The 13,204-nt window shown below is 37.3% G+C and overlaps 1 protein-coding gene across 3 annotated transcripts in view; it reads right to left on the bottom strand.

Moving 5' to 3' along the window:
* The window catches only part of LOC111022323 (RING/U-box superfamily protein), a 29,154-nt gene that overhangs the window by 2,589 nt on the left and 13,361 nt on the right, over positions 1-13,204 (bottom strand). The window contains exons 8-11 of one of the 3 annotated variants that reach the window (XR_015787117.1): positions 7,502-7,559; positions 5,012-5,136; positions 539-4,792; positions 197-450 (exon numbers count right to left, since the gene is read on the bottom strand). Coding sequence is in view for 1 of the 3 variants with exons in the window: in XM_088117163.1 (XP_087973289.1) it covers positions 5,012-5,136; positions 7,502-7,559 (183 nt within the window). In the remaining 2 variants the exon portion in view is untranslated. Of the gene's footprint in view, positions 1-196; positions 4,793-5,011; positions 5,137-7,501; positions 7,560-13,204 lie in introns of all 3 variants that reach the window. The other 2 variants (XR_015787116.1, XM_088117163.1) reach the window with 2 other exon arrangements.

Below are 13,204 nucleotides of genomic sequence, written 5' to 3'. Positions count from 1 at the left end.
ATTTCTAATCCCTTATCTTAGACTGAAACAATTGTGTCTTTATTTTTATAAGGTCATCTCCTCCCAAATACTAGACAAGAAGAGCTTTCCAATCATAATCATAATAAGACTATAATTAAAAAAGAATTTCGTGTGGTTAGAGCATCACCAAGAAGACATGTGCCGTGCACTATAACAAAAAGAATCCACCAAGTACCTTTTATCTTCAAAAAGCCTACAGTTTCATTTCCTTTCTTTCCCGAGCAACCACAACAGAGCACGGACCGCCGAGGTTTGCCTCGTAGAATATTAGTTTTGCCTCTCAGCATCAAACCGCCGAGGTTTTCCGAAATGCAAAAAATATGGTCCACTGATTCTTCTGTTTATAACAGAGGCCACAGATAGAGGGACCAGGAGGACAGGGACCAGTGGGGAAATCTCCTTTGAAGTCTCTAAGTTGTCTTCAGGCTTCTGTAATGCAAAAACCAAAGAAAGAATTTTACTTTCTTGGGGACTTTAAAATTCCATATGTAGTTCACCACCAGGGCATTCCACTTACCATAGAACTACTCGGGAGGGATAAAGCCGATTTTGCAGAATAAAGACCACTTATCTTTGAATCAGTGAAGGGGATCCAACTGATCTTTCCAATATGTGGATAAGGGGCTCATTCCAAGATTTCAAAGGTGAAGCACTGACCCTCTCTCCTATCGTAAAGAAGGGAAAAATACTAAATAATCTCCTTCTCAATATAATTGTCACTGGTGAGGGGATTTCCATCTGTATCTTCTAAAAGCGAGATGAGATTTTTGTTTTTCCGAGAAAAGGTCCATCTATGGAAAAAAGTGATTGGAGTTTTCGTCACCTTCCTTCAACCAAACCTTCCTTCAACCAAACTTTCCTTTTTGGCCCACAACCTTTTCTCCATCATAGTGACAGTCAACTCTGCTTTCGATCTCTTCCATTCACTATAGAGGGCTTTTGGTAATCTACCTTGACCCTCCTTATCTATGCCTTCAATTGCTTCTAAGAGATCTTTGTGAATGTTCATGATGTTACCAAAGACCTCTTTATTCCATCCGGCGAGTACCCCTCTCAAACTCTTCAACTTTTCCATGAAGCCAAAACGTTGACTGATTGACCACCATTGCTCAATCAAAGGGAGCAAAAGAGGAGAATCTAGCCAAACATTCTCGAACCGGAAGGGGGAGTTCCCCATTTCAAACTCCTTGTTTTCAAGAAAATAAAGAATGGTCTGAGGTAGATCAATGTAATCTCTCTACTCTCAAATCTTTAAAGGAATTCACCCAACCACTGAAGGCTAGAAATCTATCGATCTTAGTCAAAATGGGATGCTCTCTGAGATTGGACCAAGTATACAAGCCATTATGAAGGGGCAGATCAAACAATTCAGCAAAACAATCAACGCATTGAAGTTCCTCGTGTTTCGAGTAGTTCTGCCATTTTCACTGCTAGACTTTTCATTTAGCCACCTAACCATGTTGAAGTCTCCTCCTAAGCAATAGGTGGCCGGCAAAGATCATAAAGGTCAGCAGTCAAAAATCTGACCTACACTTAGTCTCCTGCAGACAAACTATATTTGGATCTAATTTTTGAAGATCTTTGATGAGAGCCTATGTGTGGGAGCGCCCAGCCCTTTGATGTTCCAGGACAAAAGCTTCATAAAGGAACTCGGGGACCCTAATCTACTTCCTTTCCCATTAACTTTGATTTTGCTTCTTTCTCCCATGTCGACAGCCTCTTCAATTCTCTACTCCCCTTTTCTACTAACTGCACTCCTCTCGTAGGTTGATTTACCTTTAGTTGGAATATGCTTGATACACAAATTGTTCTTCCGTAAGGAAACCACCTTTCCTTGTAAAAGTAAAACCTTCTAGAGTGGATGGGTCATCCACTTCCTCCCCGATTCATCATCAGGGTCGACCTATAAAGGATGATCCTCTTGTTAAGGACAATGGTAGCCCAAGTACCCCTAAGTATCTTCACAATGATATGATATTGTTCGCTATGAGCATAACCCTCACGGCTTTGCTTTTGAGGCCTCGTACTAATGAAGATAATTGTCTTCATCTAATCTACCCATGATCTTCCCCTTATTTAGCCTCTTATTCAGCTAATGTGGGACTTTGGTTGCATTCCCAACATATCCTCAATGGGGGCTTCTTCTACAACCACTAGCTCTTTCCCTTTAGAGAGCAGAGTTTCCTCAAGCTTTTCTTGGAAGCAAAGGTGGAAGTCTTCAAGAGGGCCAAGCTGGAGACTGGGGTTCATCTGATTTGCAACTACCGGGTCTAGACATGGAAGATTCCAAGGACACCTCAATTTACTTCCCCTTCTCTTTTCGAGATGATTCTCCATTATCTTTTGGCTTTTCCTTACTCATTTTACAAACTAAATCTTTCTTGAAATTTGGGATATTATTTGATCCTTTGACAAAAAAGCCCTTTTTCGATGGTGGGCCTTTTCTGCCAGCATAATTTTCCCTGACAAGACTTTTCTGATTTTTCTGAAACAAGAGACTAAAATTTTCAGTGATGTAATGAGAAAAGAAAGGATAAAAACAAAAGTGAGAAACAAGAGAACAAATCAAAACCACCCAAAATACAAGGGCCAAAACAGAAACTGCAAAGGGGTTAAATGTCAAAGATAAAAGATTCTCAATTTAAACAAATATCAAGAGATTTATAGTCCGATAAGATATTAGAACGAGAACACCACTGTGAAGCTCTTTGCAAAGCCAAATCAAACCTAACCAAAGAGCTACCGAACTTGTTCCGAAAAATTCTATGGTTTCGTTCCAGCCATAATTCTGAAAGAATAGCCTTGACTTTTCTGTATTTAGAGCAGAAAACCTATTCGAAAATAAAATGCATTTTGTTTCCTTAGGAAAGCATGTCTCCTTGGCTGTATTTGACGAATAGGCTCTTTTATCTTTGGTGGGGACTACCCTTCTGTCCCTAGTCAGGGGATTAGGGTTAGGAATTTGAAGACTTGCAGTTGCATCACCTGAGGAGTCAAATATTGTTAGATGCAGAGGGACAACAATCATCATCTTGAGATTGGACAAAGACCATAGGGAAATAAACACCGTCTCTTTTTTGGACAAGAAACAAACTTTTGAACAATAAATACGATCTTGAACTCTCTAGATATCCATTGGGCAAGGACCAAGGACCAAGGACCATCGGCCCTTTGTAAAAACGTTCTATAGCTTCTGGCGAGAAACTATCGTGCGCCGTCACTTTCTGACAAGGTTTGGGTTTTGGACTATTTCAATTTGTGCCATGAAGACTGATCCATTTTCATCTATCTTGATTTTAGTGGGAAGGAATCCACAGTAATTTCCCCTCACCTTAATAGCCACCTCCATACACTCAATCAATGTTGTGTTCTCATTTGTGTAATCAATGAAGCCCCCAAAGCTGTTTCCTATGTCCCTGTCCCTGAATAAGTCCATACGCCATAAATGTAGAGGACTGTTTCTGAACTTCAGCCAGCCAGCCATCATAGGAGGGGACGGCATTTATTTTGTCGTGCTTCTGGATATCCCACTTTTCCAACTTCATAGTAACAGCACGAAAGGCGACCCACACTATATTTATGCTTAGCATCTGAGCAAAATCTTCCAGAGGACACTTTAGGGGGGCCTTATATGGTTGAAAAGGGTTGACGATGGATTGTCTGTAGTTGGTGCTCCACAGTCTCTAGAATGCTTCCCCAATCATCATAAAAATTCCTTCTTGTGATCACCAGCATTTCTTCCCACCTAATCTTTCTAACTTCTTTTCTCAGTAGTGTGGGAGGCTGGGTTGGGGGCACTAGTTTTACCGCTTCTGCATAGGATAATTCTTTTCTATTACTGGAAATCTCCAAGGGTTTGATAGTCTGGTCTTCCCATTTAAGAAGTCCAAGAGGAGTCTAAAGTCTGTGCAACCCTTTATGATACACGTCTGCAGGGACCACTATGTTTATCTTGCCTCTTGAGTTTCAAGACCTTAGTGTTCTCAATGAAACTTCCTCTCTTATTGGTGCTTTTCACCCAAATAAATCCATTAGGACAATGTGTTTTATCAAAAAAACTTGTGCCTGGGGAGAAAGGAGGAAGTCCTAAATAGAATCAGTTAACCAGACAATGACGATTTCTTCCACCATGATGTAAAAATTCATCTAAAGGTGGGCTTCATGAATTTGAACCACTCTCCCTTTGGATCTCTGGTCAAAGCTATCGATAAAGGTCTTAATTTCCATCCTTCTCTATTGCTGATCAGAGGCCATCACAAAGGAAGTCAAAAAAGGACAATAGAGTAACTGACGGAAGCTATGGTGCAGACACCGCCACTCAGTTACAACAGCAGACAACGAGAGTACTTTCTAGATCCACAACTATCAAATAGGGATAAATTTAACTCAAGTTTTTCAGATTGTCAAACTTTAGACATCTTTAATCAAATTACATGTGTACAATCAAGTTCTTGCTAGCTGTAGTAAGGGACCTACCACTTCTAAAAGCCACCTGCCACCAGGTTAATATTGGATCCTTTCAATCCCTATTTCATTTTTAAATTATTAGATTAGTTTTTGGATATATACAAAACCGCCACAATGTTTTTTTCCTGCCATGATATCTCAAACTACAGGTCTATACAGCAATGTTCTTAACTTAACCTAATCCTCAACATGCATAATGGAACATGATTGCAAAATGTACAAACTGTTTACATATTTGCAATTAGATGGAAAGATACAAATGCCGAGCCTTTCATGGCTTCCAAGTCCTTTTAAATCCAATTTCCTGCATGGTACTTCAGAATTAGTTAACCATCTTGGATGGATAATTCATTAGCTAAAAGCTATTCCTCTAATTTGAGGTCACAATATCCTATTTCCCATCAATAAAATTTGACGTATTTTTTCCCTCATTTTATGTTCCTTTTCATCTATCAATGAAAAGTTCATTTCTTCATTCCAAACAAAAAAAATAGTAATAATAATGTTTTTCACAAAAAAATACCCTGTTTAATCTTCTCATTGGATCCACCTGCTCGCCCATTTCCTTCCGACGCTTCCTCAAAGCAGCATTGTGGAATAGCCTTCTATCATCTTCATGCTTCACAGCTGAAGCTGCAGCTCTAAGTGCTGCAAGATGGTATAACACTTGATTAACATTAATTTTTTTAAAAAGGAAATCATTTCTCACAAATATAGAAGAGAATACAAATAACTAGATTGGAAGAAGAAAGGGTGGTCGATTGGTTAATTGATATAAAGGGAAAGCATAAAAGATATAGAAAAAAATAGTGAATTATAGTATATGTTTACTTGTCCTCAAGCACGTAAATTGCAACTTGCAAGATGCTTGATGTTTCTATTCTTGTAACCAGAAATCCCAAATCTCTCACTGTGAACAAGTTTGACACTTTTTTTTTTTTCATGTAAACAATATAATTGATGATATGAAATTTTACAAAAGGGAAACCACGTCCAAAGAATTAGAAAAAATTTTCCAATTGGGTACGAGAGAATTTAAGCTGTAATTACCATCTTCAACACTTTGACTACTATATTTGACCCTTATGAGGTACTTATGAGTTCTTAGATTTGTAATTCAGAAATAATGTTTTACTTTCAAAAAGAATAGCAAAGACAATTTATACAAATAACATGCGTTTGGCTAAATTAAAGTCCAAAAACTGTGATAATATTTTCCATTAGTACACTTGAAGGTTAAGATGTTAAAGAGTCATTTGTATTCTTCATTCCCCCTCTTGAATTATTCTATTCTTAATTCTGTTATGAAGAAAATTTCATAATCAAAACAATAATAATAATAATAATAAATAAGATTACACTCTAAATGTTACTTTATCATATGTCTCTTATCTAAAAAAATAAATAAATGTTACTTTAACTAACGTTTTTTTTAATAAATTTTTTTCAAAGAAGTTTTCAAATAGTCTGTTTACTTTATTTTCATTGTTTTCAGAAACTCATTTTGATTCATCAACTAGACAGGTTGTTCATATGTGTTAAGTGATCTCAAAAGATTTCACACTCAACCATTTGGTTGAATCCAGTTTGTATCATTGTGGTTAATAAAACTTTTAAAAAAAAATTGAAAAATAAAACCTATGAAGCAAAAACTAAGGGTATTCACGGATTAGGGTGATTTATCCCAATTGACCTTCAAATCAAAGAGTCATTCAAAAGCTTTGATGAACAAATTTGTCTATTCAAACTTATTTCTGTAATTGTTTTTGTTATGTTCATGTCTAATTTGTTTTATGTTTTTGTTGTCTTCTTAATTATAGAAATTCTAATCTAAATTTGATTTCTCTCATGGATGAGGAAGGTCATTTAGGCTGGATTTTGGATCCTTTATATTCTCGGTAAAATCTTTATGTAAGCCTAATGGCTCTTCATCCAGGATTACTGTGCAGCTCTGTGGAAATCAAAAAGTCCAAAGAAGGTTAATATTCTTGTATAGATTCTTCTCAATGGCAACATTAATACAACAGAAGTTCTCTGGAAGAAGCTTCCTTATATGGCCATCAATCCGTCAATTTGTATTCTTTGTACTAATCATTGCGAAAGGTGCATATTTTCTTCCATTGCCCATATGCAGCGATTTGTTGAGGGCTTTTATTTAAGATGTTCAATAATGTCTTGGGTGTTCACAATTCACATTAGAAGTTCGAGAGAATATCTATCTATTGCTGTTTGGTCCACGTTTGCCTTCCAAAGTAAATCTTCTTTGGATTAATGGCATAAACACCCTTCTATAAGAGAGTTTGAATGAAATCAAAGGGTCTTTACAGTAAAAAGCAAATCTCCACTTGAAAGCTTCAGCCTTGCTAAGCTTGAAGCTTCTGAATGGTGTGCTCTCTCCTATTTATTTGCAAATTACTCTCCAAATATGATTTATTCCAATTGGGAGGCATTTATAACTCCCCTTAGATTTCATCTCCTGCATCATTTCTTGGTTGTATTTCCTTTTGTTGTTGTTTAGGTCTTATTATTATTGCTCTCTCACTCCTTCTAGGGTTTGTATCTTTGAAAATTTTGTTTATTTTCATACATCAATGAAAAGTTCGTTTCTTGTTAAAAAAAAAGGCAAAAAAGATAAAATTGATTTTTTTCCTATACAACACTGAATTATTTATTTGATCTTAATTATTTTTGGTAGACTTCTTTTATAAGACTAAAGATCGTAAAAGGTAAATGATTTCTTCAATTTCTCATTGGTTTTTCTAAGATTTGGGGTGACCAAAATGGTCCCTATTCCAATCGAAAGCTTAAAGATGAAGCCCAGTTTCTTTTTTCAAATATCATTTTATTTTTATGTTTTAATATATATATGTGTGTGTGTGTGTGTGTATAGAAACTATGAAATACTACAAGAGGAACCTTATACAAGAAATCACAGTTACAAGAGAGAGAGAGAGAGAGAGAGAGAGGAGGGTTTATGATGCAGAGTTCACAAATGTAATGTTAATGAAGATACCTAAATTAGGAATTGAAGACCTAGCATCAATTTCCGAGTTGCAAATAGTGCACCTTGACTGTCAAGCAAACAAAAGTTTAAGTTACCATTTTTATTTATTAAGACATTTGACATTATAAATCCATTTGAAAGTATAAAATCAAGAATTTATAATCCCATGAGGGTTATGAATTATGATTCATACAAAACTTCAAGTTATAATTCTTAATTGACATTTGAAATGCATTTGACATTATAAAATAAAAAAATCATAGATCGAGGCATATGCTAAGCAATCAATTTATTGACCATGATACAATAATTAAACACTTGGTATTGCTTTCAAATTTATTTGCAATGGTTCTCGCTTACAAAATTATTTACAAATTACATCTTGTAGCTCCATTGCCTTTCTTGGGATGCTTTTATTTCTCTTTAGTTTCATTATTTTTGTTACTTTTGTGTCTTCTATCCTTTGGGAGGTTGTCTGTACAACTTGTGTTCCTTATCATCCCATCAATCAAAAGTTTATATCTTGTTAAAAGAAAAAAAAACTTCAATTGTGGTATTTGTTACTTTATAAGTACAACTGTTGAATCATGATGTTTCGGTCCAAACCTTAAAGCTTTAGCCAAAACGCTAATTCTTCTTTCCTAATCTACTCTTCCCCTATGCCATTCTTTATCAGTATTAGTTGCTTTTTCTCATTTATTTAAGTTGGTTAGTCTCTAAATTTTTTTTAAAATAATTTTTTTCTTTTGTTTTTTTTTTATAAGAAACAATTTCATAGATTGCATGAAATAAAACAATTTCCCCACTTCCCACTATTGGAGGGCCATCCTCTTCCATATGTTAATCCTCTCATGGAATGTTAGGGGTTTCGGCGCTTGGCAGAAACGTGCCCTCTTTAATTTTTGGTTGACAGGGATCTATGGCCCTTCTAGAACATGTGACAGACCTCTTTTCTGGCAGGAATTAGAAGATCTCCAACATCTCTGTTTAGACAACTGGCTTTTGGGTGGTGATTTCAATGTTTCTCGATGGTCCCATGAGAAATCCAGAGGCGGCACACCAACCAGAAGTATGCGCCGATTCAACTCTTTTATTGAAGCTACCGGTCTGATGGATCTCCCCCTCCAAAACGGTCTATACACTTGGTCCAGCTTCCGTGAGAACCCATCCCATACTCTCATAGACAGATTTTTTACTACAGAATCTGTCTTCGAAAAATTCAGCAACTTATTGGTAAGACACCTCAACAGACCTACCTCTGGCCAGGACATGGATTCATTCAAAAATTAAAGTCTCTCAAACCAGTCATTAAAGCTTGGAACAAAGTGACTTTCGGGCATATAAAAGATCAGCGGACCCAGCTGCAAACTGAACTATCCATTATTGACAATATGGAAGAAACAGCACCTCTACATGAAGTCCAACGCACACAGAGAGCATCCATCAAAGCACATCTTCTATCTTTGGCAGCTAGGGAAGAATTGCAATGGAGGCAAAAATGCAAAACTAGATGGATCATAGAGGGTGACACTAATTCCAGTTTCTTCCGTAGAATCGTGGCCACCAGAAAAAGAAAGAACTCAATTCGAGAGATCCTATCCAAGCAAGGTAATAGTTTATTTACAGAATTAGATATTATTGCCGAGTTTACCTCCTTTTATGAACAGCTCTACACAAAAAAAGGTGGCACTAGATCTCTCCCCCCCATACTATCCTGGGACCCCATTGACGACATGACCAGAGATAATCTGGAAATCAATTTCACTGAACAGGAAGTATTGTTAGCTGTTTGTGATCTGGGTACAAATAAGTTTCCCGGCCCCGACGGTTTTCCAGCGGAATTCTTTGAAAAAATTTTGGAACATTCTTAAGCAAGATATCATGAAAGTGTTCCAAGACTTTTTTAGGAACGGAATCATCAATGCTAGCCTCAATGAAACATACATTTGCCTCATCCCAAAGAAAGTGGATGCCCGTACCGTGGGAGATTATCGTCCGATTAGCCTCACTACTTGTCTATATTAAATTGTGGAAAGGGTTCTTTCTTCTAGACTTAAAAAAGTCCTACCATCCACGATTTCGGAACAGCAATCAGCCTTTGTTGAAGGTCGACAAATCCTTAATGCCTCACTTATTGCAAATGAGAGTATTGATGAATGGAAACAGAAAAGGAAGAGAGGGGTTGTGATAAAGCTAGACATTGAAAAAGCATTTCACAAAGTGGATTGGGATTTCCTAGATGAGATTCTTTGTGCCAAAGGTTTTGGTAGTTTATGGAGGAAATGGATTAGAGGTTGTATCTCATCCACAAACTACTCTATTATCATCAATGGGAGACCTAGGGGTAAACTCTTAGCCACTCGAGGGCTTAGACAAGGGGATCCCCTCTCACCCTTCCTTTTCATCATGGTAGTTGATCGCCTTAGTCGCCTTTTGACACAAGCTGCAGCCACAAATGTCATGAAAGGGGTTGAGCTGGGACAAGAATCCTTGCATATACATCATCTCCAATTTGTCGACGACACCATTCTCTTCTCCATTGATGACGACGATGTTATCCGGAATATTTTCAACATCATAAAGGAGTTTGAAGATGCATCGGGGCTTAACATTAATCTGAACAAATCTGAGATCATCGGTATCAATATGGACGAAAATCGATTGACAGATATTGCTACCAGCTTTGGATGCAAGATTGGTAAATGGCCAAACACTTACCTTGGTATTCCTCTAAATGCTAATCCTAATTCATTAACCTTTTGGGCCCCTGTTCTTGAGAAAATTGAGAGAAGACTACAATCATGGCAGCACTCCTATATCTCAAAAGGTGGTCGACACACCCTCTTGCAAGCCACCTTATCAAACCTCCCCAGTTACTACCGCTCCCTATTTGCCATGCCTAACAAGGTTTCATTAGCAATTGAGAAACTGTTCAGAAACTACCTATGGAGGGGTAACACAGAGTCTTCATCCATGCACCTTGTCAAATGGAAAAATCTCCTTCTGCCCATGGATCAAGGTGGACTTGGGCTTCATAGAATGCAAGACAAGAATTGAGCATTACTAGCAAAATGGATTTGGCAATTTCGGGAGGAAAAAACAGCTTTGTGGAGAAGAGTTATTGAGGCCAAATATGCTTCTGAATCATTTAATACCAAACCAGGTTCCAAATCAATCAAGCATGCTCGTGGCCCATGGAAGAACATTTATAAGCATCAGCATCTCATTTATGATCGTACTACTTCACAAGTTAGAAATGGAGCTTCTACATCCTTTTGGTTTGATACATGGCTGCTCAGTTCCCCCTTGGCAACAATCTTTCCACAACTTCACTCTGTTTCCCTTAGAAAAACAGCATCTGTGAAGGGCATATGGAACAATGAGCTTGGATTTTGGGACTTGGGATTTAGGAGACATCTCAAAGACGGCGAAATTGATGAATGGGCTATTCTCTCCAACCAACTTTCCCCTATATGCTTTTCTTTGGGAGACGACTCATGGACATGGCCACTAGACAGAAAGGGATTATTCTCCATCAAATCCCTTCTCACTGACATGGCCACAAAGGAACACCTCATCCCTTCTTCCCTGGCTAAAACTATATGGGGTGGCTAAAACTATATGGGGTGAAGTCTACCCTAAAAAGATTAAATTCTTCATATGGGAACTTTCACACAAGGCCATCAACTCCCATGACCGTTTACAGCGAAAACTTCCCTTTTTCGCCATATCTCCCCATTGGTGCATCCTTTGTAAAAGAGATGGAAAACACAACCTCACCTTTTCCTCACATGCCCTCTATCAACAATGTTTTGGAATGAGATATTACTCGCATTCAATTGGAAAGTAGCTCTCCCATTTGATATCAAGGCGTTACTCTCATAGTGGGCCATCCATTCAAGAAAGAAAAGGCGATTCTCTGGAAACACATCATTCGAGCTTTCTTATGGACTTTTTGGAACGAAAGAAACCATAGACTCTTCACAGACAAAGAGCTCCCTTTCACTAGACTCTTTGACAATATCATTTTTCTTGCCATGTCTTGGTGTAAAGCATCTAAAATATTTGCATCTTACAGTATGGTTTCTCTTTTGACCAATTGAAGAAGTTTCATGTAACTCCATTGGTATTTGGGATTTTTATCCCCTCTTTTGTAATTTCACTCATCAATGAAATTGTGTCTTTTATATATATATATATATATATATATAAAAGAGGTGGAAAACAGCCCAAGTTACATAAAACATCTCCAATTGGTCAAAGAGAAGATAAATTGTAATAATGAAAAAGTAGAGACAATTTACACCAAATGATAACCAAAAAGGCGATAATGTCAAAAAAAAACTGAACATAAGTTTGTTCCTTATCCAAGAAAAGCCTTTGATTTCTTTCCTTCCAGGTAGTACAAAATAATGCCCTAATAAAATGCATCCAAAGAAGCTTCTTTCCATTTTAAAAGGGTGGCCCAATAATGTCAAAGATAAGAAGCTCTTTGGGTTGAGAGGTAATGTTATGGTCCATTTGAAGGCGAAAAGAATATTCTTCCAGAATATATTCGCGTAATTACAAGAGAGGAAAATGTGGCCTTAAGATTCAACACTATTCATGCACTGTGGAGAGATAAACAAATATGGCAATCTACATTGAAGCTTATCATGAGTGTCATTGATGGCTCGGTGGCTTAAGCTCCCATAGGAAGAACTTTATCTTCCAAGGGTAGCGATCTCTCCAGACTTTTTGAATGTGGCAAGGACAACTTTTCTTTCTCCTTACGTGGTCTTCCCTAGCCTCGATTGCAGACTCTAGCACGTTTCTTTTGGAAACCCCTTTAAATCAGAAGTTCTTCAAGGAAATTGAGAATCCATGTAGAAAAAACCTCAAATCAGTACGGAATTGTTTTGAACACATGAAAACTGACTCAATGGGAAGGAAAAGTTCTTTTCTTTCCTGTTAGGGAAGAAATAAAGTTATTGTGGATCAACTGTGGAAGGTTTATTGGGTCTTCTTTCTCCAATTTTTTTTTTTTTTGTGAAAGTCTACTAGGGCTGGTTCGCATCAATTTTTAGGAAGACCATTGTTTGGGTGATGGTCCCCTTTATTCTCTTTCAATCATCTCTTTCATCTATCTTTTGACAAATCCACGTATGTATGTGCCTCCGTTCGTCCTTTTGGAGATTCCATTTCAAACAATTTTTGTTTCAAGAGATCCTTGATCGATATGAAAACTTCTAATGTGTCTCCTTCGTTATATCTTTGCATAGGTTTGAACTTTGTCCTTGGTTTAGATATACTTGTGTTTCGACCCTCAAATCTTCAAATGCATTTTTGTGTAGGTTTGTTCCAATTGAGTGCCCCACCAGCCTCATCTTTTTCTCACTGGTTACTCACTTTGGAAGTTTAAAATCTCTAAGAAAGTTAAATTTTTTGCTTGGCTCATTGTTCACAGTGAGATTAATCCAAAGGTCTTCTGTGATCTTGAAGCCTCTGTGGTGTTCGGTAAAAATTTCTTAAGAGGGTTTGGTTCATGTGCATATTGAATTTGGCTTGTAACAGGGCTTATCATTCGATGTTGAAGGAGTTGCTCCATCCTCCTTTCTGAGATAAAGGTTTCAGCCTTTCTGTGGACTACTTGGGGTGAAAGAAATCAAAGGATCTTCATTGACAAGTCACAATCTTTTGATCGTTTTTTTGATGCTATAGTGTTTAAAGCTA

Source organism: Momordica charantia, assembly GCF_013281855.1.
Source record: "Momordica charantia cultivar OHB3-1 chromosome 9 unlocalized genomic scaffold, Mcharantia_2.0 BLBB01000009.1, whole genome shotgun sequence".
NCBI classification, from domain to species: domain Eukaryota; kingdom Viridiplantae; phylum Streptophyta; class Magnoliopsida; order Cucurbitales; family Cucurbitaceae; genus Momordica; species Momordica charantia.
This window is presented reverse-complemented; position numbering and strand designations above follow the sequence as displayed.